General features: G+C 45.4%; 1 protein-coding gene across 6 annotated transcripts in view; it reads right to left on the minus strand.

The window, feature by feature from the left end:
* LOC117883423 (coxsackievirus and adenovirus receptor-like) overlaps positions 1-26907 on the minus strand; it is a 71948-nt gene that overhangs the window by 12379 nt on the left and 32662 nt on the right. For 4 of the 6 annotated variants that reach the window (XM_034782704.1, XM_034782703.1, XM_034782707.1 and 1 more), the window contains exons 3-4: positions 18201-18530; positions 17165-17434 (exon numbers count right to left, since the gene is read on the minus strand). In XM_034782704.1, coding sequence (XP_034638595.1) covers positions 17165-17434; positions 18201-18530 — 600 coding nt within the window. Of the gene's footprint in view, positions 1-954; positions 1214-1325; positions 1392-17164; positions 17435-18200; positions 18531-26907 lie in introns of those variants that run through there. The other 2 variants (XR_004647256.1, XM_034782705.1) reach the window with 2 other exon arrangements.

Genomic DNA, 26907 nt, shown 5'->3' on the forward strand with positions numbered 1-26907 from the left:
GGGGGGGGGCACTTTTTTTTGCTGCTTGGGGCAGCAAAAAAGCTAGAGCCGGCCCTGCTTATGCAGGGCAAACTCATAAATTGTTTGCCCTCTATAACACTGATAGAGAGATATGCACAGTTGTTTGCTCCCCCAGGTATTAATACATACTCTGAGTAAATTACTAAATAAAAAGTGATTTTATTAAATACAGACAGTAGGATTTAAGTGGTTCCAAGTAGTAACAGACAGAACAAAGTAAGTCACCAGTGGTTCCAAGTAGTAACAGACAGAACAAAGTAAGTCACCAAGCAAAATAAAATAAAATGCGCAAATCTATACCTAATCAAACTGAATACAGATAATTTCCTCACCAGTTCCAGAGTGCTCCCTTTTACAGGCTAATCTCCTTTTAGCCTGGGTCCAGCAATCACTCACACCCCCTGTATTTACTGTCCTTTGTTTCAGTCTCCTTCAAGTATCCTGGGGGGTGGGGGGTGGAGAGGCTCCTTCTTTAGCTAGCTGAAGACAAAATGGAGGGGTCTCTTGTGGGTGGGGACCCCCCTCCTCCCTCCTATGCAAAGTCCAGCTCCAAGATGGAATTTTGGAGTCACCTGGGCAAGTCACATGCCCCTGCATGACTCAGTCTTTACAGGCTGACGCCATTGTCCACATGGTATCTTGTATGTCTCCAGGAAGACTTCTTATGTGGATTGGAGCATTCCAAGATGCATTGTTCTCCAAGTGTTTCCTGATCAGGTACTTAAACCTGGCGAATTCCTTCCTAAAGAAGCTGACCAAATGCCTCCCAAAGCTTACTTAGAAACCAAGCAAGCATTCAGCCCATACTCTTAACCTCAAGTAGAAAATGATATACATGTACAAATAGGATGACTAGATATAGTAGACCATAACCTTTATGGAGATATGTTACCTGGCACAGGCAGCACAAAACATATTCCAGTTATGTCATACATACATTTATAAGCACTCCCTCCCCATAAAGCCTTATGGGGTACACTGTCACACATGGTTTCTTGCATCTTTCTCTGAAACGTCTGGTTCTGCTCACCATAAAGTGCTTCATTAATTATTCCAGAAATTGACTAGGACATCACACAAGACATTCAAGGAAGTTCTGTTGCAAGCTCCTTTCCCCAAAAGAACCTTCTTCTGATAAAAATCAGAATTAAAAAAAAACACACTCATGAGCTGGATTTAAAAATGAAGATACCTGGAGAGAACGAGAGATTGCAAGAAAATGGATGATTGCACATGTTAGAGTTAAATGAAATTATGTAAGAAAACCTAACCCCCCAATTTGAATTAGTTAAAAACCTGCTTACCAGTGACAACACAGGCAATCATACATATTCCAATGGGGAGCAGCATCCATATTCTCTTTCTGTTTTCTGCAAAGAGATGTTTTAAAAATGTTTCAGATTAAGCAATAGATTTTACTGACAAATATGAGATGTAAAATATTAGACCATTTTCGCAACACTCTCTGGGCCAAGCCAGGAAAGATATCTAGTGGCTTATTCATAGATTCATAGATTCTAGGACTGGAAGGGACCTTGAGAGGTCATCGAGTCCAGTCCCCTGCCCTCATGGCAGGACCAAATACTGTCTAGATCATCCCTGATAGACATTTATCTAACCTACTCTTAAATATCTCCAGAGATGGAGATTCCACAACCTCCCTAGGCAATTTATTCCAGTGTTTAACCACCCTGACAGTTAGGAACCTTTTCCTAATGTCCAACCTAAACCTCTCTTGCTGCAGTTTAAGCCCATTGCTAAGGTGAACAAGTTTTCTCCCTCCTCCTTATGACACCCTTTTAGATACCTGAAAACTGCTATCACGTCCCCTCTCAGTCTTCTCTTTTCCAAACTAAACAAACCCAATTCTTTCAGCCTTCTTTCATAGGTCATGTTCTCAAGACCTTTAATCATTCTTGTTGCTCTTCTCTGGACCCTCTCCAATTTCTCCACATCTTTCTTGAAATGCGGTGCCCAGAACTGGACACAATACTCCAGTTGAGGCCTAACCAGCGCAGAGTACAGAGGAAGAATGACTTCTTGTGTCTTGCTCACAACACACCTGTTAATGCATACCAGAATCATGTTTGCTTTTTTTGCAACAGCATCACACTGTTGACCCATATTTAGCTTGTGGTCCACTATAACCCCTAGATCCCTTTCTGCTGTACTCCTTCCTAGACAGTCTTCCCATTCTGTATGTGTGAAACTGATTTTTCCTTCCTAAGTGGAGCACTTTGCATTTGTCTCCCCCCGTCCCTCCATCGCTTGTGGTCCACTATAACCCCTAGATCCCTTTCTGCTGTACTCCTTCCTAGATAGTGTTGGGATCCACTAGGCATAGTTATCAGGTAATTCGGGAATGTGGAAGGCCAAAAGTGCCGATGAAGCTCTTTTGCTCTGGGTCTGTGAACCACAGTGACTCCATCTTGGGAACTCTCACCTACTTCTATGCTAACTGCTTACATGCTCTTAAGTAGGCTGAAGCAGAAATGTATTGGTCAGCGTTTCTGGCAGATGGCTTTAGTTTCACTCATATTAGCAGAAATAATAGAGATAAGGAGGGAACAGAGAGAAATAGTTAGTTTGCAGCCGCTTTCCCATATATCCCCAAGGTATTTAGTGCAAAGGGTCAATGGATGTACCTTGTTCTCCCTTCAAAATGACAAATGTATCCGCAACAGATGTCTCTTGTATCCCCTTCCCCAAAATAATACATGTATTCTGTGTAACCTGTTATCTATAGGTCAGCATAATGACGTAAAAAGGATGAGAACTGAGTTGTTTGTTACTGGTTATAAAAAGGGCCTGTTCGGCCATGTAAGGTGTGTCTCTTCTGGCATGAGCCGAGGAGCACCCTCTCAGCTGACTGACAAATAAAGGACCTGGTACCCGTCTTCTTGTCTCTCCGTGCCTCCTTGGTGTAATTAGGTAAGCTCCGGGGGGAAACGGGCCCTATTTGGCCAACAAATTGGCGACTCCGCCGGGACTTCTCTCCCTGTAGAGGGCACTGACCGACGACCGAGGGCGATTCCGAGGAGTGGCCACCTCGAGCTGTTGGTTTGCTCGGGCCTCGGGTCGTCACAATCGGTCGGGGCGGCTGTGTCCTCTCTAAAGAGAACTCCTAACGACACGGAGATAAGATGGTACCAGAAGAAGGGGAAGGTCCAACAGCCGGACGCGGCCACTCCGGGCGGTAAGTGCGTTTACCTCTTGGGTTTGAGGGATAACGCCCCTGCAGTGTAAATTGGGCCCTTTGGGTAATCCCTGTGTGGGAAGGTACTGTAAATGGACAAATGTTTTGTGGTCATGATAACTAAGCCAGGCAACGGTTAATGAATAATTTCACTAACTTCCCTAGTCTGTGGACCGTACTGGACAATTATTGGGACGTAGAAAAGTCCCAGGGCCTGCTTTTATTCTTGGCAGGGGTACTGTTCTTTTTCATACTAATGATATGCTGGAAGCCAAAATTGTGATAACCAGGTCTAGGACTTAAACCGACTCCAGCCGCACCGAGACTCCTGCGAGGGGAAACCCCGTGACCAGGATATCTTGATCGCAAGGGGGGTCGGTCAAACCCGTGACCAGGTTTAATTAAACACGAGCATAATGGGGTCCGGACAAAGCACATATGCTGGGACACCCTTGGAATGTATGTTAAATAATTGGAAGGCGTTTAGACGCCAGGCTGATTATGGAATGGTATTATGTAAAAATGATCTGATATTTTGTTCAAGTGCCATTTGACTTCGACAGGCTCGGTAGTAACGGCTGCTAAACCCCAGAACCCTCCCACTGTTGTAATGCCAGAATCGGTGTCCCCTTCGGCTCCTTCACCCCCACAGGCTTTAGAGAGTACCCCCCCTCCCCCCTTGGTGGGATTGTATCCGTTGATTACTGAGAGTGTGTTAGCCTGTCCAGGAACACAGGATCTTGTGTCATGTTGCTTTTAACATCTGGCTGCTTTTAAGGCAGAGGCAGGAGAATTCTCAACGAATCCAAGCCAGTTCATTTCTATCTTTGAAGGTTGTCTAGCTAGCCATAAGCCTCACGAGGGAGGACTCGGGTAGCCTTATGAGTAAGAATGTTTAAGGGAAGAGACCAGGAAGGGTGGGGGCTAGTTGAGAAACCCACCCTCCTAGCTAAATTGGTAGTGAAAAAGAAAAAAAAAAGCCGGTGCCCATGGAAGGGACGGTTTAGCGAGAAAAGCAGGATCGGGCCCAAGCGGGCAGGCAACAGATAGAGAGATTGGAAAACAGGTTGGAAACTTTGAGGGCATAGTGGAAGGAAAAGAGTAAGTAATTATAAGCATGGGGATTTCAAATCCCCAGGACAATAATTGGAATGGTAAAATCTGAGTTGATTGGGTGTCGTTTTGGGAGACAAGCAAGTGATTTAAGAAAAGAGAGTGAGAAGTTAACTCTGTAGTTGCTAGAGGGAATCAAGCAGTGAAACTTGGTAGGAATGTCTGTAAGTAATTCAGGCAAGAGGTTATTTAAGTGGAATTATTCGACTATGAATACGTTAGTCTGATTTGCTGAAGAACACTCCTGCTGTATACAATCTGTGTTTTATAAGTTTGAGATAAATTGGTATTGTTTTAAAGTTGCAAAACTAAGAATACTTTTGCCAGACACAGGAAACTAGTGTTGTTAAAGGTATTTAGCATTTAATCCTTAAGGTGACTTAACGCTTTACAAGATTTAAAATGTTTTAACTAAAGACCAAAGGTTGTGGCTGCAGCAGGGTAGTCAAAGCCAGGAGAATAAAAGATTTGAATTTGTTTTTGGGTAACAAAATAGCAGATAAAAGATCTGGTAAAGAGAGAGAAGGCATTTAAGGTTTAAAAAGGGAAAGCTATTGGACACCAGAGGTTGTACAGAGTGAAATCCTCAGAAGTGAGTGTGCTTGTCCTGGTTTGTTGCTTCAAAGCTTTGCACAGAAGTTATGTTACTGGAAAGGTGTATGATGGCAATGAGTATGTGTTAATGGTTAGAGAAAAGGTGTATAAGTGAAGAGTAGAAGGTTCCTTTGGAAGTTAGAAGAAGCCGAGAAAGGGAGAAGAGAAAAAAAGCACAGAATAAGTTAACTGAGAGGAAAATACAGCTGGCCTCAGTCCAAGGACATTGTACACACAGCCAAGACTTTGCTGACAAACAAGAAAAAGGGGGGCTTGAATGTGCCCAACCAACTATGAGATCTGCAAAATACTGCAAGGCATAATGAGGACAACAGAAGGGTTAAAAAGCAGCTTTGCTGGATAGTATTGGCTCAAGGATTTAAAAATTCCCCCACTCTGTTTGGACAGGCTTTGGCCAAAGACTTGGAGAAGTGGGATAATTCAGACAGAGCCCTCCTGCTGCAATATGTAGATGACTTGCTAATTGCTGCTGTGGATCTAATCCCTTGTCTCAGAGCTACTGTGAGTCTCCTAAACTTTATTAAACTGCGAGGATACAGGGTATCTCAAAGCAAAGCCCAAATTGCTCTTTCAGAGATTCAATATCTGGGATTTCACATCAGGCAGGGAGAGAGACAGCTCTCAAACGAAAGAAAGGAGGCTATCTGCCAAGTTCCCATCCCCAGCAAACGGCTTAGGGCATTCCTGGGCATGGCAGGTTTTTGCAGAATATGGATTCCAGAGTTTGGACTATGGGCTACATCTCTGTATGAATGTGTTAAGGGAGCGGAACATGACCCCTTTCACTGGTCCCCAGAAGCGGACAGGGCATTTCAGCTATTAAGTGCCTGGAAGCGTCCTGTGGCATACTTTCCTAAGCAACTGGATCAAGTTTCAAAGGGATGGCCAGCCTGCTTGAGGGCGGTCGCAGCTACTGCTCTAGTGCTTGGGGAAGCGGAAAAACTGACACTGGGAGGAACTGTCCAAGTGTATATTCCCCATATGGTCCGAGCCTTGCTGGACACTAAGGGTGGTCTTTGGCTCACACAGGCTCGGGTTGCTCGGTACCAGGCGAAGCTGTTAGAGAATCCTGAAGTCACCCTGCAGACCTGTCCCTCCCTTAATCCAGCTACACTGCTACCAGAGACAGAAAAGCAGGAACATGACTTTTTAGAAATCATAGATGTTCAGTATTCTAGCCGCCCAGATCTAAAAGATCAGTCACTCCCAAATGCTGACTTGGAATGGTATATAGATGGAAGTAGTACTGTTGTGGATGGGCAAAGGAGGGCTGGTTATGCTATTGTGTCTCTTCATGATACCGTGGAAGCTGAGAGTTTACCAGCAGGAACGTCAGCCCAGCTTGCTGAACTAGTGGCCCTGACTCGGGCACTTGAGCTGGCAAAAGACAAACGGGTTAATATTTTTACTGACTCAAAGTATGCTTTTGGGGTTTTGCATGCTTACGCTGGTTTGTGGAAGCAAAGGGAAATGCTAACAGCCCAAGGCTCTCCGGTCAAGCATGGGTCTCAAATTCTCCGGCTTTTAGAAGTCGTACAACTCCCCTCAGCAGTAGCAGTGGTGCATTGCAAAGCCCATCAAAGGGAAGATCAAGATGTAACCAAGGGCAATGCCAGAGCAGACAGGGAAGCCAAGCGAGCTGCTACCCTGAAATCACCAACTGAGGAGAATGCCCAAATGCATGCCCTCATCCCATCAGTGGGTGAGCTTGCAGCCCCTCAGTATTCCTAAGAGGACAGAAACCTGGCTGACAGTCTCGGTCTCCAGGAAAAGGAGGGATGGCTTTATTCCACAAAGGAAAAAATCCTCCTGCCCAAGGGCCTAATTCGACAGTGTTGCAGAAACTGCATCAAACCACACACGCAGGCAGAGAGGCTCTTATCCAGCTCATGAATAAATATTTTCTAACCTCTGGACTTAAACCACTAGCATCACAGGTACAAGCTGAAGGTTTAATCTGCCAAAAGAATAACCCTCGACCAGCAGTGCCACCAGCCACCCTGGAACCTACCCCAGGCCCAGGATTGGTGTGGCAAATAGACTTTACTGAGTTTCCCAGGACTCAAGGGTACAGGTACCTTCTCGTCTTAGTGGATCAATTCAGCGGGCGGCCTGAAGCCTTCCCATGTCGCAACAACACTGCCAAGACAGTGGCTCTTAAGTTTGTTAAGGAGATCATTCCTCGCTTCGGCCTTCCTCAGTGGATGGAATCTGATAATGGAACACACTTCACATCTCAAGTGGTTCAAAAGATATCAAGTGCTCTGCAAATCCCCTGGAAACTCCACACACCCTGGCGACCACAAGCCAGTGGAGTAGTGGAACGCACAAATCAGACACTCAAGCGACACCTCTCAAAGGTCTGTCAGGAGGCCTCTCTTAAGTGGCCTGATGCTTTGCCCCTTGTGTTACTTCGCATTCGTGCTCTCCCTAAGGGCAGGATAGGGCTTAGTCCCTTCGAGATTATGTTTGGAAGAGCATGGCCTATGAATGGTACCCCAGTTCTGGCAGGGGAGTGGGAGATGGGGTATGGTTTCTTGTCTCAGTACATGTGCCCTCTGTCTGCTGTTCTTTCTTTTCTTCACAGGCACACCAAAGATTCACAGCCTCTTCTGCTGGATATTCCGGGTCCACTTCCTGCAGCCTGGTGACTCTGTTCTCGTGCGAACCTGGAAGGACGAGCCTCTCCAAGAGAAGTGGAAGGGACCCCACAACATCCTGCTTGTCACCCATACAGTGGCAAAGGTCGAAGGACACAAGAACTGGATTCATCACTCTTGACTGAAAGCAGTGCCCACTCCTGAACAGTGAACTGTCCAGCCTGCGGAGAAGACTGCTAACGACGATTTGGGACTTAGGCTGCTATTCAAAAGATAGTAAGGGTCGCTGGGAATGCGTTGTGATCTTTCTAAATAGTCACGGCATACTCCCCGTGAGAACCCTGAGCATTGGTTTTATTTTCATTGATAATCCTAATTGCATGGAGCTTAATCGCATTTTGTCTTTAGAGTATGAGAAAACTCTAACAAAGGTTTGTTGAGTGTTCTCAAAGGGGGGATTGTTGGGATCCACTAGGCATAGTTATCAGGTAATTCGGGAATGTGGAAGGCCAAAAGTGCCGATGAAGCTCTTTTGCTCTGGGTCTGTGAACCACAGTGACTCCATCTTGGGAACTCTCACCTACTTCTATGCTAACTGCTTACATGCTCTTAAGTAGGCTGAAGCAGAAATGTATTGGTCAGCGTTTCTGGCAGATGGCTGTAGTTTCACTCATATTAGCAGAAATAACAGAGATAAGGAGGGAACAGAGAGAAATAGTTAGTTTGCAGCCGCTTTCCCATATATCCCCAAGGTATTTAGTGCAAAGGGTCAAGGGATGTACCTTGTTCTCCCTTCAAAATGACAAATGTATCCGCAACAGATGTCTCTTGTATCCCCTTCCCCAAAATAATACATGTATTCTGTATAACCTGTTATCTATAGGTCAGCATAATGACGTAAAAAGGATGAGAACTGAGTTGTTTGTTACTGGTTATAAAAAGGGCCTGTTCGGCCATGTAAGGTGTGTCTCTTCTGGCATGAGCCGAGGAGCACCCTCTCAGCTGACTGACAAATAAAGGACCTGGTACCCGTCTTCTTGTCTCTCCGTGCCTCCTTGGTGTAATTAGGTAAGCTCCGGGGGGGAAACGGGCCCTATTTGGCCAACAATAGTCTCTTCCCATTCTGTATGTGTGAAACTGATTTTTCCTTCCTAAGTGGAGCACTTTGCATTTGCACCCCCCCGTCCCTCCATCGCTCACTCTCCCCAACCCTCACTCACTTTAACCAGGCTGGGGCAGGGGGTTAGGGTGTAGGAGTGGGATGAGGGCTCCAGCTGGGAGTGCAGGCTCTGGGTTGGGGACGTATGTAACATTATACACGTAAATCAGGTCCTTACAAAAAGTCAAGTAGTGTAAAATGTATTTTTGGAAAAGTGTATGTGCATTCTGCATGCAAAGTTCAATAATTTAGTTGTAAACCAGGACCAAAAGTCCATTGACAGATGTCTATAGCATCCCCCCAAGAAACCAAGGGATTCAGCACATTAATTGAAAACCAAAAGAGGAGGAAACTGTTCATAGTTAACAATGTATTGATAGTCTTGCTATCAGTGCTTCACAATTTCAGTTTAAAAGGTATATGTATGTCTGCCTTTTATGCATATGGATTCAAAAAATAAGCTAGATAGCACTGTGCACGAACCTGGATATATTTTCAAATGCCCCTCTCACAGGAGACCAGGGTGAGAGCTTGTATATACTTACTGATATTTTCTGCACACCTCCAAATATTTTTTTAAAAGTTCTTTGAAGTTTTCCTGCTTGCACAACTTTCCATTTCAATAATGTAAGTTGTAGATATTGCAAATGCTTTCTCCATTCATTATTTTAAGAGGGTAATTATGAACAGTAAAAGAGTAATAATGTTGCACTCCATATGTTTCATGGAAATATGCTTATGAGTGTGAATATGATGTAACTGGAATATGCTTTCTGCAAAAGGTCTCTTGTAAGGTATCATAACAAAGGTTATAACATACTGAATATATTCCTCCTATTTGTATGTATGTATCATTCTTGTATCTGAAACTAGAAATATGAAGTATAACTCTGAGGTCCCATTGTAATTATGCAAAGAGTGGACCATTAATGGTGGCTTAGAATCTTGATAGCTCCCATTGACTAGGACAATTGGTTGTGAATGGGTTTATTTACCTGCAAGCATTCCTGTGTATGTGGGGCCAGCCTGTAGGTAATGAAGAATGAGGTCTCACAGGATATGTGACCATGTCACATGATGCTGTAATCGATCTTAAATCTGGTACTTTTCCATTTAGAAGAGGAGTGGGGACCCAGAGAGACAAAAGATTCCCACCTTGTGCCAAAGCTATAAAAGTGGGTGGAACAGAAAAAAAGGAGGCTGCCAGTCATGGGAAAGCCCCTGCTTTCCACCTAAGATGTCTGCTGGAACTAATAAGGACTGTACCACGGGAAAGGATTGGGCCCAGACTAGGAAGGAATCTAATCTGTGCAACAAGTTTATTGGAACATCTCTGAAGGTGAGATATTACCTGTAATCAGTTTCTTAATGTATTGGGGTTAGACTTGCGTGGTTTTGCTTTATTTTGCTTGATGACTTACTTTGTTCTGTCTGTTATTACTTGGAACCACTTAAACCCTACTTTTTATACTTAATAAAATCGCTTTTGTTTATTAATTAACCCAGACTAAGTGATTAATACCTGGGGGATCAAACAGCTGTACATATCTCTCTATCAGTGTTATAGAGGGCGGACAATTTATGAGTTTACCCTGTATAAGCTTTATACGGAGTAAAATGGATTTATTTGGGGATTGGATCCCATTGGCAACTGGGTGTCTGGGTGCTGGAAATAGGTGACCTGCTGAGCAGTTTTTGGTTAAAGTCTACAGCTTTGGAGGAAGCAACGAAGAGTCCTGTGGCACCTTAAAGACTAACAGATGTATTGGAGCATAAGTGTTTGTGGGTGAATACCCACTTCGTCAGCACTTTACAGATCCAGAGTAACATGGCTACCCCTCTGAGCTTTGGAGGAGAGGACCAGACCTGGGTCTGTGTTGCAGCAGGCTAGCATGTCTGGCTCAACAAGGCAAGGTTCTGGAGTCCCAAACTGGCAGGAAAAACGGGCTCAGAGGTAATTTCAGTACATTAGGTGACAGTCCCAAGGGGGTCCCTGTGACCGAACCCGTCACAACAACCATTTCCTTTTTGCCTGTTAAAGCATGTGTAACTAAGAACACTCATGCTGAATTATTTCTGGAGCCAGAGCTCCTGCATTCATGTTAAGCACAGAGCTAGGAACATAACATGAGGAGTGTGAAGTTAATTAAAGTTGGGTGTTTTTTAAAGAATTTTTTGATTGCACCCAATGTATTTTATTACTTCGGTTGCAAAAACATATGCACTCTACAGAACTGGAAAATAAGAACTGAGAGAAATGGAATGATTCATTTACCATATTATATTAACAACTGAACAATCTCTAGCCTTGGAATCTATGAATTGGAGGAAACATGGGCGAGATAGGAGTAACTGATTTGAAATTGACAGAAATTTTACAAAAATAATATGAAAACGCATAGGACTTATAACCCTATTATCTCACCTCTGCCTGCCTCCTTACCTTATTGCCTTCTCTCTCTCTTTTAATGCTAATATAAAGTTATCAGCTATTCTGTTTATCTTTAAATAAAGTTTAATATTTGCTTTCTAACAACAAATATGTAATACAAATGTATAACTTCTATCACAGATTATTATAAAGTATTATTATAAATAGCTAGGTTTCTTACAGTTTTTCTCCAATTATGTGGGAAAACACATTGGAATGTTTTAGCTAACTATTTAGATTTATTTCAGAGTAGCAGCTGTGTTAGTCTGTATCCGCAAAAAGAACAGGAATACTTGTGGCACCTTAGAGACTAACAAATTTATTTGAACATAAGTTTTCGTGGGCTAAAACCAGGGCCGGCTCTAGGTTTTTTGCCGCCCCAAGCAAAAAAAATTTTGGCTGCCCCCCACACACCCCTGCCTCCCCAGCTCTGGGCTCCCCCCAACCAGTGCTGACTCCACCCGCTCCCCCCTTGCTTCCAGCCGGTCCGGCACTGGCAGGATTGGAGTAAGCAGCGGGGCTCCCAGGCTGCACCTCAGCCCAGGGCCCTTCCAGCCAGGCCTCCTGCCTCCAGGACCGGCCGGGATCCAGGAGGGCAGAGCTGGGGGACTGCCCCAGCAGGGGACTGAGGAGCTGGGGCAGGGTAGCCCCAGAGGGAGCGGAGCCCCGGAGAGCGGGACGCAGGCCCCACATGGCAGCGCCCCAGACACTGGTCCCCACTATGGCCCCGCTGCTGCTGCTGCTCCTGGCCGCCCTGCCGCAGTCCCTAGGCGACTCAGGCCGCTTCACCCAGCCCTGAGGCACCTGCAGGCAGCTCCCCCCACCCGGTGGCCCCCAGCCCGAGTGTCCCATGCTCGGAGCCCGCTCAACCCAGCCACAAGGTGCGGGCGCTGCTCCCCGACACGAACCACAGCAGTCCCAGGGCGCCCCCCCATGCGCTGCTGCTGGCCGGAATGCTGCCCCTGAAAATGTGCTGCCCCAGGCAGGTGCTTGGTTTGCTGGTGCCTAGAGCCGGCCCTGGCTAAAACCCACTTCATCGGATGCATGCAGTGGAAAATACAGTAGGAAGATATATATATACACACACACAGAGAGAACATGAAACAGTGGGTGTTACCATACATACTAGAGTGATCAGTTAAGGTGAGCTACTACCAGCATGAGAGAAAATAAATGTTTTGTAGTGGTAATCAAAATGGCCCAGCAGGTTTGGGGGCTGTCTGTAAGCAAGGACTGGCCTATTTCCCAAGATTTGTGAGTGTGATGGATCGTCCTTCAGGATAGGTTACTTGCTTACAATCCTGAAGGACGATCCATCACGCTCACAAATCTTGGAAAACAGGCCAGTCCTTGCTTACAGACAGCCCCACGACCTGAAGCAAATACTCACCAGCAACCACACACCAAAAACACTAACCCCAGGAACCTATCCTTGCAACAACGCTTGTTGCCAACTCTGTCCACATATCTAGTCAGGGGACACCATCATAGGACCTAATCACATCAGCCACACTATCAGAGGCTCATTCATCTGCACATCTACCAATGTGATATATGCCATCATGTGCCAGCAATGCCCCTCTGCCATGTACATTGGCCAAACCGGACAATCTCTACGTAAAAGAATAAATGAACACACATCAGACGTCAAGAATTATAACATTCAAGTCTCCCTGGTCACTTGATTACAGACCTAAAAGTCGCAATATTACAACAAAAAAACTTCAAAAACAGACTCCAACAAGAGACTGCTGAATTGGAATTAATTTGCAAATTGGACACCATTAAATTAGGCTTGAATAAAGATTGGGAGTGGATGGGTCATTACACAAAGTAAAACTATTTCCCCATGTTTATTCTCCCCCCCTACTATTCCTCACACCTTCTTGTCAACTGCTGGAAATGGGCCATTTTGATTACCACTACAAAACATTTTTTTCCTCTCCTGCTGGTAATAGCTCACCTTAACTGATCACTCTAGCATGTATGGTGCCACAAGTAATCCTGTTCTTTTTATTTAGATTTATAAATCTCCCTTCCTTAACAGAAAGTTTAGCAAGTATTTGAAAACGTCTTTCTCTTTTTTTCATTTTAGCTGTTCTCATTTTAGCTGCCACTCTCTATCATTTCAAAGGGTGGTGCGACATATAAGTCATCAATTTAGGGTTCTGGGCCACATACTAAATTCCGTGGGCTTCCCTCTCTAGATAGCTGGTAGGTTCTTGGTCAGGCCCCTCTCCTATTAAAAGCTTGGCATGATTTAGTTTACACTTAGATATATAAGCATCCATTTTTCCCTCTAACAAATTCCTTTGTATATATTTTTAAATCTCTCTCATATCAATAAAAAGAACAGGAGTACTTGTGGCACCTTAGAGACTAACAAATTTATTAGAGCATAAGCTTTTGTGGGCTACAGCATATCCGAAGAAGTGGGCTGTAGCCCATGAAAGCTTATGCTCTAATAAATTTGTTAGTCTCTAAGGTGCCACAAGTACTCCTGTTCATTTTGCGGATACAGACTAACACGGCTGCTACTCTGAAACCTCTCATATCAGTGTTTCTCATGCCTTTAGCCATGGTTCTTTATCCTTTCTAGGGGTGATGCTAATCAGTCGCTTGTTTAGAGGTTCTGGGCCACACACCAAATCCTATTGGTGGGCCCTGCAGTTGGAGTCGGGAGGCACAAGGAGTTGGAGCAGGCCCCAGAAGGCAATAGACTGAGGTCATATCACCACAGCTGGGACATTGTCTTTTCCTGTGACATCGTATCCTACTCTTATCGCTCTCTCTCTCTCATCAGTTTCATTTTGACTACCTGGGACATACGTGGTGTCTAGATTTTATGCTGGCTGACCCATCCATACACCATGCACCCTCCCCAAGCATACCTGCTTTTCCCAGCCACATTCATGAATTTTATCCACAAAGGATAGCCATTCCATAAGTATTTGGGAGGGGAGATTTTCAGAGGCATAAATGGGGATGAGAGGCCCCCAACTCTCACAGGCACCCAACTGCCACTGAAAGTCTCACTGCCTTGTGGACCTTTAAAAGTCTCTCCTCCCCCCTCCCATGTGACTCAACACCTATCCATGTGCATTTTTATGGATAGACAAAAAAGGAGCATGAATCTGAATAAACAAAAAAGCTATTCTGAATTCATGAAAATGTTTATGAACAACTTTGCTCACTTTTCACCTGGCTTCACTTGCAACAAAATCACTCTTTTTCTCTATATGCATCCGAAGAAGTGGGCTGTAGTCCACGAAAGCTTATGCTCTAATAAATTTGTTAGTCTCTAAGGTGCCACAAGTACTCCTGTTCTTTTTCTCTAGACTTCCTGGTGCCTCCTTCATATAATATTTCAATGCGCTCTGTGATGAAGTCATAACTACCACTGAATCTCACAGGAGGATGGAGTGGAGCTACTGAGATAAGACAGGCACTCTTTCTACACTATGGAACAGATCACTATTTAAAATACTCTTATTTATATTACTTTAGAAACCCATGAAATATTTTTAAATGGAATTTGCACTATCACTCTAGGCCAGCCTAGGCATGCAATGGGGTTTCAGAATCAGTGGGACGTCACCAGCAGAGTGCATGCCAGGGCATTACAGGACTCAAGATTTAAGTGGGCGTAGGTATCGGAAGGAGAAGGAAAATAAATGTTAAGTTCATAGGTCTGATTCTGCAAATGCTCAAATCAGGTGAGTGATACTTACATGATACAACATACCATCAAATTCAAGTGGGTCAGCGAACACAAGTAACTACTCACAAGTGTTTTCAGGAGTGGGACCAAAGAATTATCCTTATTATATATATTGCAGTAGTGCTAGGCACTATTCAAACACAGAAGAGAACGACAGGCCCTGTCCCAAAGAGGTTATAACTTAAGTATCCTCTCACCCCATCATTTGTGGCATTCAGAACATTGAAAAGAGGCTCAGACAGATGTATTAAAGAGAAGCTCAATGAGAATCTCTGCTCGCTGTTAAGGCAGAAGAGCAAACAAACTCTCATTATGGGTAAGGAATGGGATAGAAAACAATACTGAAAATTTCATAATGCCACTACAGGGGGCAGCGCCTAACTGCACAGCAATTAAGGCTGCAGCAACAGTTTTTATAAACCTCTCTGAGCCCCCTCATTCAGCCATAGCTGTTTTGAGATAGGATTACTAGAACACAGTAATCCAGGGGAGGGAAGGACTGAAAAAACTGATTATAGGAGAGAGGAAGTATATGGGGATGATTATATGAGAGAGGCAGTGTTTTTCTCCTAATTTACAGTTTTGTAAATACAAAGTTGCAATGTCTAATATGGGACTTGTAACTGTCTCACAATATCCCCAGTAAAGTTTTGGTTAAAAGGGTGGGAAGGGGGAGAAATCAGCTTTTCCATATGTCAACCCCAGAGCAGAGAGGCAGAGCGAGAACTCTCTGCTCCCTCTATACAGGAAAAACCAGCATTGGCCAGTCTTATTTACATTTAATTGTATCTGTATGTTCTGATGGTATAAGTGATAATAGATTGTTGCTGTGACTGTACTCAGGAAAGGGCTTAAGAATTGCACATGATATTCCCTGGAGTAAGTGGGTCATCATGAATTTACAGAGAGTAGACTCCGACTTGGGAATGGGATTTAAAGTTCACCAAGGAGAAGGCAGAGGGCTCTGTCCTAGACAGCAGGAGCTCTATCCCAGGGAGCAAGGACTCCGACCACGGGTTTTATTATTCTGGATTCCTCACCTGGGAATTCTGCCGTCTTAGAATAGGCTGGACTTGCAGCAGCAGCAGCAGCACAGGCCTGACCAGACACAGGCCTGTCACACACAACAGGACCATATAGCTGCAAATCTCAGTAGAACCTGCGGTGCTGACTTCTGCCTGTTGTAGGCCTTGCTGGAGCCCTCGGCATAACTAGCACCATGAACCAGAGCAGACCTCGCCTTGGCAAAACATTACCATGCTCGGTATTAGTTAACACCAAGCAAGCATATTCCTGAGTGCAGAGGATGGTACCAAAAAACCCACAGATCTCTCAAGTAACTATGTAAACACATTCCTAAGAGATGGTACAAGAACACACTGATCCCTTATATGGTAAGGCGGGGATAACAGCCTAAGGGATGTTTTGTTCACACTAGTGGGTACAAGGATAAGGGTGTTAACTAACACCATCTGGAGTATAATACATAACTTGTTTGTATCAATGTATAAAAGGAGAAGTCATAGGAGGGGCATCTTTGCCCAGCTGAGGAGACAGCATCCTGGTGAGCTGACTGAGCGGGTACCATTGTCGGGGGCATATATGGTGTTAGTTTACCTGTAGCTTCTATGGGGCACTGTGAACCTGACTGAGCACCTTCGTCACTGAACCGAGCCTGTGGTCTTTCTTATGAACAACACTGAGGTCTGCTGAATCAGCAAGCTGTGCCCTCTGCTGGTGGAGCTCCAAGAACAGCAGCACTGAGCAGTTGTAACAACTTAGCAGCCTTAAGAACATTCCTAAACATTTACCACCACTCGTCTTCTCCAGTCCAGAGAGGAAAACACCCCCACCCCTTCGGGTGTATAATTTGGACCATGAGTGAGGCGGTTCCATATATCACAGGACTCTATTGCAAGTAGGGAAGAGCCAACTGCAAAGGTGACCAGGGAGGTTACACTTTAGTGTCCTATTGCTGGAAGTAAGAATCCAGCCCTGGCTAGGGGCTTGAGCCATAGTTTTATTTATTTTAGAAGCTAGACTGAACCTAGCCGTTCTAGGTGGCAGTGGCAGCAACAAGAGGGTTACACTTACATAATCATTTTGTCCTTAATGGTACAACTATGAAAGCAAATGGCACAGGTCTGCCTGGGAATGTAATTCATGTCATGGTAGTTCTAATCTAATCTACTTGACTTGTTGATGGTGAAATCCATTTGTTCCACTGTAAATAGCGCAAGATACATTAAATAAATCCTAAAAGACAGACAGAACATACTAAAAATGCAACAATGAGACAGGAACTTACGTTGAATGGACAGCTCCAGGGAAATTTCATGCCAGCTGACCTCATTGCTGACATTACAACTATAGGAGCCTTTGTCAGACCAGGTGGTGGTTAATATGAGTAACACACTGTTATTCTGAGAGAGCTGGTAATGGCTTTCTATAGGGAGGGGCTTCCCATCCTTCTTCCACTGATATTTAGCCACTTTCTCAACTGACGTGTTGCACACCAGCTCAGTGGTAAGGCCAATCAAGGACAAGTTGCTCCAGAGTTCCGGCTGGGACACGGGCTCTAGATGAAAAGAAGCAATTATTTCACTGCCCTGCTGAGAAGACTTCATTCACTTCCCCCTTTAAATGAATGGATGTCTTACCACTAACTACAGTGGGATTTGGATTAGGATCAGCATGAGTTTTACAATTAAGATTTTGGCTAAAAATCTTAAAAGTGCCTAAGTGATTTGGCAATTCTAAGGGTATGTCTACACTGCAATTGGGTGTAAAACTGCAGCACATGTAGATGTAACCTACTGATAGTAGGGAAACCATAGCAGCATGGGCTTCAGTGCAGGCAAGCCACCCGAGTAGTTACCCAGGTAGGTTTGTATAACCCACGCTGAAGTCAGCTTCACTGCTAGCAGTATCTGAGCTAGCTGTTGTATATCTACACATGCTGCAGTCACACACCCCGTCTGTAGGGTAGACACATCCTTGGTCTCACTGAAAGTCAAATGGAGAGTCCCACTGAACATTAAACTTTTAGAAAATTTAACAATTGTAACTTTTTTTAAAAAGGGAAGCTGTTCTACTGCTGGTGCAAGTGAAAACTCCTAAAATAACTGCAGCTTTATGGTACCATTCCTCAGTGAATTGCAAGAGACAACAATATTCTGCCAGGAATGTTTTTCAGTCTAGCCAGTACTGAAGTAGAGCACTAACAAGAGGCCGAGTTCTTGCAGGGGACTGATTCTGAAAGGTACTGTCTATACACACTAAAATAGAGTTCAGATGAGACCAATAATAGAAGTGCCATTTTATTATCATTTTCTCTGACTTACCAATAACTTCTAGTTGGATGGATCTGTCATTTTGCTTCTTCATGTTTATTATTAGGGTATAGATCCCACTGTCATTCACTTTTAATCCACAGATCTGGAGAGATCCATTTGACTTCTGGAAAAGAAATCTGTCTTGGTCCACAATGTCAGGAAGACTGGAGTTATTGACATGATAAGTCACAAGGTATTGCTCAGAAAATTTCCATTGCATGAGGCTAACACCCTGCAGCTGATCCAGTCCAGGGAGCACAATGCAGGATCCAGCAGCAGCAGTCATCCTCTCTCCTGGGGGCCCAGCTAGGACGTAATACCATGAAATCAACCATGCTACTGCAAGAGAAAAAACAAGCAGCTCTTGTACGGTTTATTGTCTTCTGGAGTTACCAGTCTGAAGTTATACCAGTGGAAAATTAGTTCAAAAGAAAGCAGAATCAGGGACTAAGTAACTACTACTGCTGCAGAGCCAGGAGTGAAAATAAAACAATCACTTCAACAGAGACACTGCATTTATGGTCTGCTACAACAATCTGCAATCCATTAACCCCCACTTTTTGTCCTAGGACTGCAGAGGTGTTAACCGGCCACTCTATCTGAAGGTCATTTACAATGGGTGCTACTACAATCTGCTCTTCCGGCATCCTTGTGGGTTTAGTTCTAAGGCTGTTCTGCTCTGAAAAAACAGTAATCCAATCTTTCCACAGTACCTGAGTCACAGACTGCTTACTTAAAGAATCAACATGGAGACATTCATCTTCCAATAACATTGTCTCCCCAACAAGCTGGTTAAGTTTAATCATAGAATCACAGAATATCAGAGTTGGAAGGGACCTCAGGAGATCATCTAGTCTAACCACCTGCTCAAACCAGGACCAATCCTAGGGTTACCATATTTCAGCAAGTAAAAAAGAGGACGGGAGGAGCCCCGCCCTAGCCCCACCCTAACCCCCCCCGTCCTGTCCTAGCTCCACCCCTGCCCCTCCCCCTTTCAGGTAGTTGAAAGCAGCTATCAAATCCCCCCTCATTCTTCTCTTCTGCAGACTAAACAATCCCAGTTCCCTCAGTCTCTCCTCATAAGTCATGGGCTCCAGCCCCCTAATCATTTTTGTTGCCATCCGCTGGACTCTTTCCAATTTTCCCACATCCTTCTTGTAGTGTGGGGCCCAAAACTGGACACAGTACTCCAGATGAGGCCTCATCAATGTCGAATAGAGGGGAATGATCACGTCCCTCGATCTGCTGGCAATGCCCCTACTTATACAGCCCAAAATGCCATTAGCCTTCTTGGCAACAAGGGCACATTGTTGACTCATATCCAGCTTCTCATCCACTGTAACCCCTAGGTCCTTTTCTGCAGACCTGCTGCCTAGCCACTCAGTCCCTAGTCTGTAGCAGTGCATGAGATTCTTCCGTCCTAAGTGCAGGACTCTGCACTTGTCCTTGTTGAACCTCATCAGGTTTCTTTTGGTCCAGTCCTCTAATTTGTCTAGGTCCCTCTGTATCCTATCCCTACCCTCCAGCCTATCTACCACTCCTCCCAGTTTAGGGTCATCTGCAAAGTAGCTGCGGGTGCAGTCCTCCAGATCATTAATGAAGATATTGAACAAAACCGGCCCCAGGACCGACCCTTGGGGCACTCCGCTTGATACCGGCTGCCCACTAGACATGGAGCCATTGATCACTACCCGTTGAGCCCGATGATCTAGCCAGCTTTCTATCCACCTTACAGTCCATTCATCCAGCCCATACTTCTTTAACTTGCTGGCAAGAATACTGCTTTAAAAAGGGTGACGTTAGAAGCTGTAACTTGCCCTTAACAGCTCTTACTATTTACTTTTACATACTATGCACAAGTTATGGGATTACCTTCACTTGAGCTCACGCTAAAAGCATTTACATAAAAGGTGGCAGTACTGGGGTAAATTTGGCTACTTACTTTTTGGTCATAGCAAAACTGACAACTGCTTAGAATCAAACAACATACCAACATTGTTATAAATGGGATAGAGAGGAGCTGGCTTTTCAGAATGATACAGTTCTTGTTGTTCCTTTATTCTCTTGAGTTAGAGCTTACGTTTTTCCACTTTTGCGTTAGCTTCTAGTTCCCGCAATCAAATAAATGCCATTCTTTGTTCATGTTCAAACACAGGTGTTATCTTTCAGCAGCTTCTCCTTCCATATCAGCTATTTTTTGCTTTTCTAGCTGATGGTTTCGCACTGCAAGAATTTTTGCTGGGTCTGCTTCCTTTTCACTGGCAATTAACAGATTTTTCAGTTCCTGCTCTGGGGCCTTTTTCTTAAAAGACAACCCCTTCTGTGTGCACAATTCTTCCAGGCTTTTTCTGTCAGGATCTTGACCATGGGTCACTCACTGCAACTGATTTTTAACCCTTAAACTCTCCAATATCAAAATTAAATTTTGACAAGTGTGTGGTTCTGATCCAAAAACCCAATTAACCTGTGGTAATGTGTATCTGAGCATGACTACGCCACTGTGACTGTGGTCCTAGTGGGGAGTCAGCTGTGGTCACTCAATTAGGGTGAACTGCAAAGAAAGGGGGAAGACAATCGCCAGCATAGACAGGGACTGCTGATTACATTGTTGACCCTATTCATACATATGTATATACACGAAAACAAACATTATCTCCCCATTTGTCTTTTGAGGGTTAATTATTTTGCAGGATGTTTAACCCTTTCTGGCCATAGTGGATTGGGGCCAGAGTGAGCCTCACCTTGTAGGATCTGGACCTCGGAGTTTACCTCTGTAAGCATGAGGCAGCAGGAACAGTCCTCTAGATCCTGAAGATACTTCCTACACTCTCAGGAGGCTATCCAGTGTGGTCTAGTGGATAGATCACTATACTGGGACTCAGGGGACCTGCATTCTTTTCCTAGCTGTGCCGCTGGCCCACTGAGTGACCTTGGCCAAGTCACTTCTCCACCTGTACCTCAGTTTTCCCCATCTGTAAAATGGGGATAATGATCTTAATCTCCTTTTCAAAGCACTAGAGACCCATGGATGTACTAAATAAGAGCTAGGAGGTGGTATTAGCAGCCTTAGGAGGATAAGACAGATGATGGGAATGGTCAGTTGGCTCGAAAACTCCCACTGCATTTACACAGCTGAGTGGGGTAATGGTGGTAGGGATGGAAGAGAGGGGTTAGGGGCAACCTTAAAAAGGAATCCATGGAGGAAAATATGGGAGCCCAAACGAAATTTGGAATCCCATAACACCAAGCAGAATTGTTTGCAAGATTTAAGAGTAACTGGTTCAGTTATTGCAGGCAACACTCTGCCTGCACCTGCCACTCCTCAGCCAACCTCTGTGAACCCTGCAACTGGGCAGTCCCCTGCCAGGCCGCTGCTGCTATTAGGATTGTCAATTTTGGTCTGATGCAGGGGTTGGCAACCTTTCAGAAGTGGTGTGCCAAGTCTTCATTTATTCACTCTGATTTAAGGTTTCGCGCGCCAGTAATAATTAACAATTTTAGAAGGTGTTTTTCTAGAAGTCTATAATATAGAACTAAACTATTGTTGTATGTAAAGTAAATAAGGTTTTTAAAATGTTGAAGAAGCTTCATTTAAAATTAAATTAAAATGCAGAGCCACCCGGGACCAGTAGCCAGGACCCGGGCAGTGTGAGTGTCACTGAAAATCAGCTCGCGTGCTGCCTTTGGCACACGTGCCATAGGTTGCCTACCCCTGTATGATGTACTCCTGGAGGTTTTATCACATGACAATCTTTAAATTAAAAAGATTAATCTTTATTTCCTGGAGACTCCAGGACAAACCTGAAGGGTTGGCTACCCACGCTGCTATCCTGGACTCGCACTTAAAAGCATCAGTACTTCCTCTCTCCCCCCGTAGCTTTTTTACATATTACCTATCACAGGGATCGGCAACCTTTGGCATGCGGCCCGTCAGGGTAAGCCCCTGGTGGGCCGGGCCGGTGTTTACCTGCCACATCCGCAGGTTCAGCCGATCGCAGCTCCCATTGGCCGTAGTTCGCAGTCCCAGGCCAATGGGGGCTGCGGGAAGGGTGGGCAGCACATCCCTCAGCCCATGCTGCTTCCCGCAGCCTCCATTGGATGCAGCTGGTATACAAACCGGCCCAGCTCACCAGGGGCTTTCCCTGGTGGACCGCGTGCCAAAAGTTGCCAATCCCTGACCTATCAGGCAGTAGTCTCTCATATCCAGCTCTTATAATAGATTAATGTATTAGTTACACACTACACCCCCTCATGTCCCTCCAACTGTAAAACCATTCTCCCTTACCATGACTCTGTGGTGAGGAATTCAGCTGCATTAGAAAGCTCTACAAATATCTGAAATAACTTTTCCTAAATACAGGCACTAATTCAGGAAGTCACCTTGTTCAGTGTAAGCACATGCTGAAAATTAAGCATGTGCTTTCCTGAGTCAAGGCATCATTTCTTTATTTATCCTAGGCAAGATTGTATAGGTGGCAAAGTCCAGTATATGACCTGTGACTCTTTTACACCTCTACCTCGATATAATGCTGTCCTCAGGAGCCAAAAAATCTTACCGCATTAGAAGTGAAACCGTGTTATATCGAACTTGCTTGATCCACCGGAGTGCGCAGCCCCCGCCCCCCGCTCCCCCGAGCACTGCTTTACCGCGTTATATCCAAATTCGTGTTATATCGGGTCGCATTCTATCGAGGTAGCGGTGTATAATATTCACAGATCAGATTGGTTAAAAATAGTTTTCCCACTCACAGCTGGGCTTTATTTTAAGGTAAAATAACTCAGTCTCCCAGAGTAGACACAAATGCTTAGTATCTTTAGGAAGGTCTTACTAATCAAATCGTGGTCCCATTTTTAACCCTGATGGGGAGTGAGATATCTGTCTTTAAACTACTCACTGAATCATCTAGTCTGACCTCCTGTAAATCACAGGCTACCAACACCACCCAGCCCCTGCATACTAAACCCAACAACCAAAGTGAGACCAAAGCATTACAGCCCACAGGAGACTAGACTATAATGTGTCACAGGCAGAGCATAGGTGGGATCAAGGTGCACCAGTGCCCAAGTCCATAGGTGGGATTGAGGTGCACCAGTGCCCAAGTCCTTGCAATGGCAGGGAAATGTTTAAATAAGATATATCCAGATAATCCAAGCAAGTAGCCCACATGTTGCAGAGGTCCCACAGCATGCCCTAAGGTCATTGCCAATCTACCCTGGGCAAAATATCCTTCCCAATCCCAGATACATTGACCAGTTAGACCCTGAGCACGCAAGTAAGAACAAGTCAGACAAGCATCTGAGAGAGAGAATGCTCAGTGCCCACTCAGAGCCCTGGACCTCCCCGTCCAATGTCTCATCTCCAGCTGTGGCCATCTCTGATGCCTTCAGGGGAAAGAAATTTGAAAACAAAACAAAACCGGGGGGGGGGGATCCCTTCCTGACCCCTGCAGGTGTGGCTAAAACCATGAAGCATGAGCTTTTAGGCACATAAAACATAAACCAGAAGTGAGCCCCCGAGCTGCTATGCCCTACCCCCTGCCATCACGAGCAACCTCATCATACACTTGCACTAATACATTTGTCAAGCTCTCTTAAACCTAATTAAGTTGTTTGCCTCTCATTGGTCAAGGATTGAATATTCCCCATCCAGGATGGAAGGAATTCCTCACTGCAAGAGGATAGAAAGAAATTTCAGATGATTGTTTAAATGCCAACTGTAGCTGCTAAAAAACTTTGATATTAGAAGTGGTCCCAGTGCACAGAGTGCAAGAGGAGTGACATTTATTGTGAGAATCCAGTTCTTCACACTGGTACCACCACCACATGTGTGATACTTATATCTAGGCATCTATATCTACATCCAAACATATTTGGCAGTAATATCCATTTAATAAGTTGCACTAGTCCAAACCTAGGAGCAAATTTCAAGCCATGACCATATTTGAAAACAAAAACACACACACCACCAGCCACATAATAACATTTCCATCTTTCCACAAAGCAAGTGGCTTAACCCCACCACAGCTACTCTGATAAAAGATGTAGGATAGGCAGCTTTTAGTTCTGGACCAGTGACAGATTTAGGAGAGATTTTCAAAGACAGAAAGGGCAGTTAGCCTCTGAGCGTCCCACTGAAAATCCAATGCAAGGAGAGAAATAGATGCTTTACCTCATTTGGGAGCTGCCAATTGCATAAGGGCCCAGGGTGCAGACCTTTTGCACTGGAGCAGTTCTTACACATGCAAACCATCCCATTGTCCTCAGTGGTGCTTCTTTTGGACCACTCATGGGACTAAGGTTTAATCAGGATTGGACCTTTAATTTCTAACCCTGGTTGATCACAAAATATCTGCCCTTAAAAAAAAAAATCACAGTGTGACTATGCAGACTGGTAAACCAAGCTCAGATTATTTGGGGAAGTTTATAAAATGTATTAACTTTTGTTTCCTTCTGCTCCTGAAGTGTTTACAGTTTAGCTTGTGGCACTAGGAGAAAAACTGGCACCGCAGACAGAAGGGCATGAGAAATAACAGCAACAGCATTTTTTTTAAACTTCCCTGAAACAGCTTTTCTGTGCCAGCCTGTGGTACATACAAAGGCTTTGATGGTGTGGGCGGTTTGGTATGAAGGGTTCTTGGCTTTGTCTTTTAGCAATAATGGGAGGACACGTGACTCAGGGAATGACTGGGCTACACCACACCACAGGACCTTTTGAAGACTATCCAAACTCACAAGCCCCCTGGAAGAAAAGGCAGCTTTGCAGAACAAGTTCTAGGCTTCACCACTGGGGCCGAGCCACATTTCCTAATGTGGGCAACTTCCCTGCGGCGGGCAGGTTCAGACCTCACAGCACAAATCAGTTACAGACACACAACAGCCCTTAACTGCTACACTTCTGTCAGGGTTCCTTCCCCAATCTGAACCACTCTAGGGTACAGATGTGGGGATCCACATGAAAGCCCCCTAAGCTTATTTCTACCAGCTTAGGTTAAAACCTGGTATGCTGCCACCACCAAATGATTTAACAAGAAACAGGGAACGGACCACTCGGAGTTCCTCTTCCCCCAAAATATCCACCAAGCCCTTACACCCCCTTTCCTGGGGAGCAGGGCCAGTGCAACCCATTAGGCGTCCTAGGCAGTCGCCTAGGGCGCTAGCATTTGAGGGGGCGGCATTTCGGATCCTTCAGTGGCGACCGCGGTGGCCAGATCTTCAGCTGCCCCGGTTGTCGTCAGCATTTCGGTGGAGGGAGCTGGGGCATGGGGGCATGGGGAGGGCCACCTGCAGCAAGTAAGGGGGGGCAGCACGCAGGGAAACTCCCCACCCCAGATCACCTCTGCTCCGCCTCCTCCCCTGAGCACACCGCCCTGCTCTACTTCTCTCCCTCCCAGGCTTGCGGCGCCAAACAGCTGATTGGCACCACAAGCCTGGGAAGCGGGAGAAGTGAAGCGGTGACGGCGTGCTCAGGGTGGAGGTGGAGCAGAGGTGAGCTGGAGCGAGGAGCTGCCGCACGGCTCCCCGGGCTGGGGGGAGCTGCCGCAAGGGGGGGGTGCCTCAGGGCGGGGGGGGGGGGGGTGGTGGCGTGGGGGGGCCCGGGGGGGGGGGGGGGGCTTCTGGGGGTGGGGGCACCTTACGGCAGGGGGGGCGGGGAGCTGCCACAGGGCTCGGGGATGGGGGACACAAGGTGGAAGTTTCACCTAGGGCGTGAAACATCCTTGTAGCCTCCCTGCTGGGGAGGCTTGAGAATAATATCCTAACCAATTGGTTACAAAGTGATCAAAGACCCAAACCCCTGGGTCTTTGTATACTGGAATAATCAGTCAGGTTCTTAAAAGAAGGATTTTATTAAAAAGAAAAGGTAAAAATTATCTCTGTAAAATCAGCATGGAAAATAACTTCACGGGGTAATCAGATTCAAAGAGCCCAGAGGAACCCCTTCTAGCCTTAGTTTCAAAGTTACAACAAAACAGGGATAAACCTCCCTCTAGCAAAGGGAACATGCACAAGTTGAGAAGACAAAGCTAAAACTAACATGCCTTGCCTGGCTGTTACTTACAAGTTTGAAATATGAGAGACTTGTTCAGAAAGATTTGGAGAACATGGATTGATGTCCAGTCCCTTAGTCCCAAGAGCGAACACCCCCAAAACAAAGAGCACAAATAAAAGCCTCCCCCAAGATTTGAAAGTATCTTGTCCCCTTATTGGTCCTTTGGGTCAGGTGTCAGCCAGGTTACATGAACTTCTTAACCCTTTACAGGTAAAAGGATTTTGGTGCCTCTGGCCAGGAGGGATTTTATAGTAGTGTACACAGGAGGGTTGTTACCCTTCCCTTTATAGTTATGACAACTTCTCAGGCGCACCTTGATTTCAGTGGCAGAGGAGGACCCTTCGTGCCCGCCCGGGGATAGGGCTTCTAGTGAAGGAGGAGCTGGAGTTGATGTCAACCACACGCTGCAACCCAGAACGCTCCGAACCCGCCACCTCCGCATCCTGTGCATCCCCCCTCCCCCGCCCCTTTTCAGGGACAGATCCTGTTCCCCTCACTGACCAATGGCAGCCAGCGCTGGGGGGGGGGGGGTGGAGAGGGGTACGGCAGACCTGGCAAAAGAATTGAATCAAGAGTGATATGATCTGCCAGAGTCGGGCTTTCCAGGGCATCAAGCTCTGCGCCACAAGGGGCCAGACCACACGCTGCAAAACAGCCCCACGCCCGCCT

Source organism: Trachemys scripta, chromosome 9, assembly GCF_013100865.1.
Source record: "Trachemys scripta elegans isolate TJP31775 chromosome 9, CAS_Tse_1.0, whole genome shotgun sequence".
NCBI classification, from domain to species: Eukaryota; Metazoa; Chordata; order Testudines; family Emydidae; genus Trachemys; species Trachemys scripta.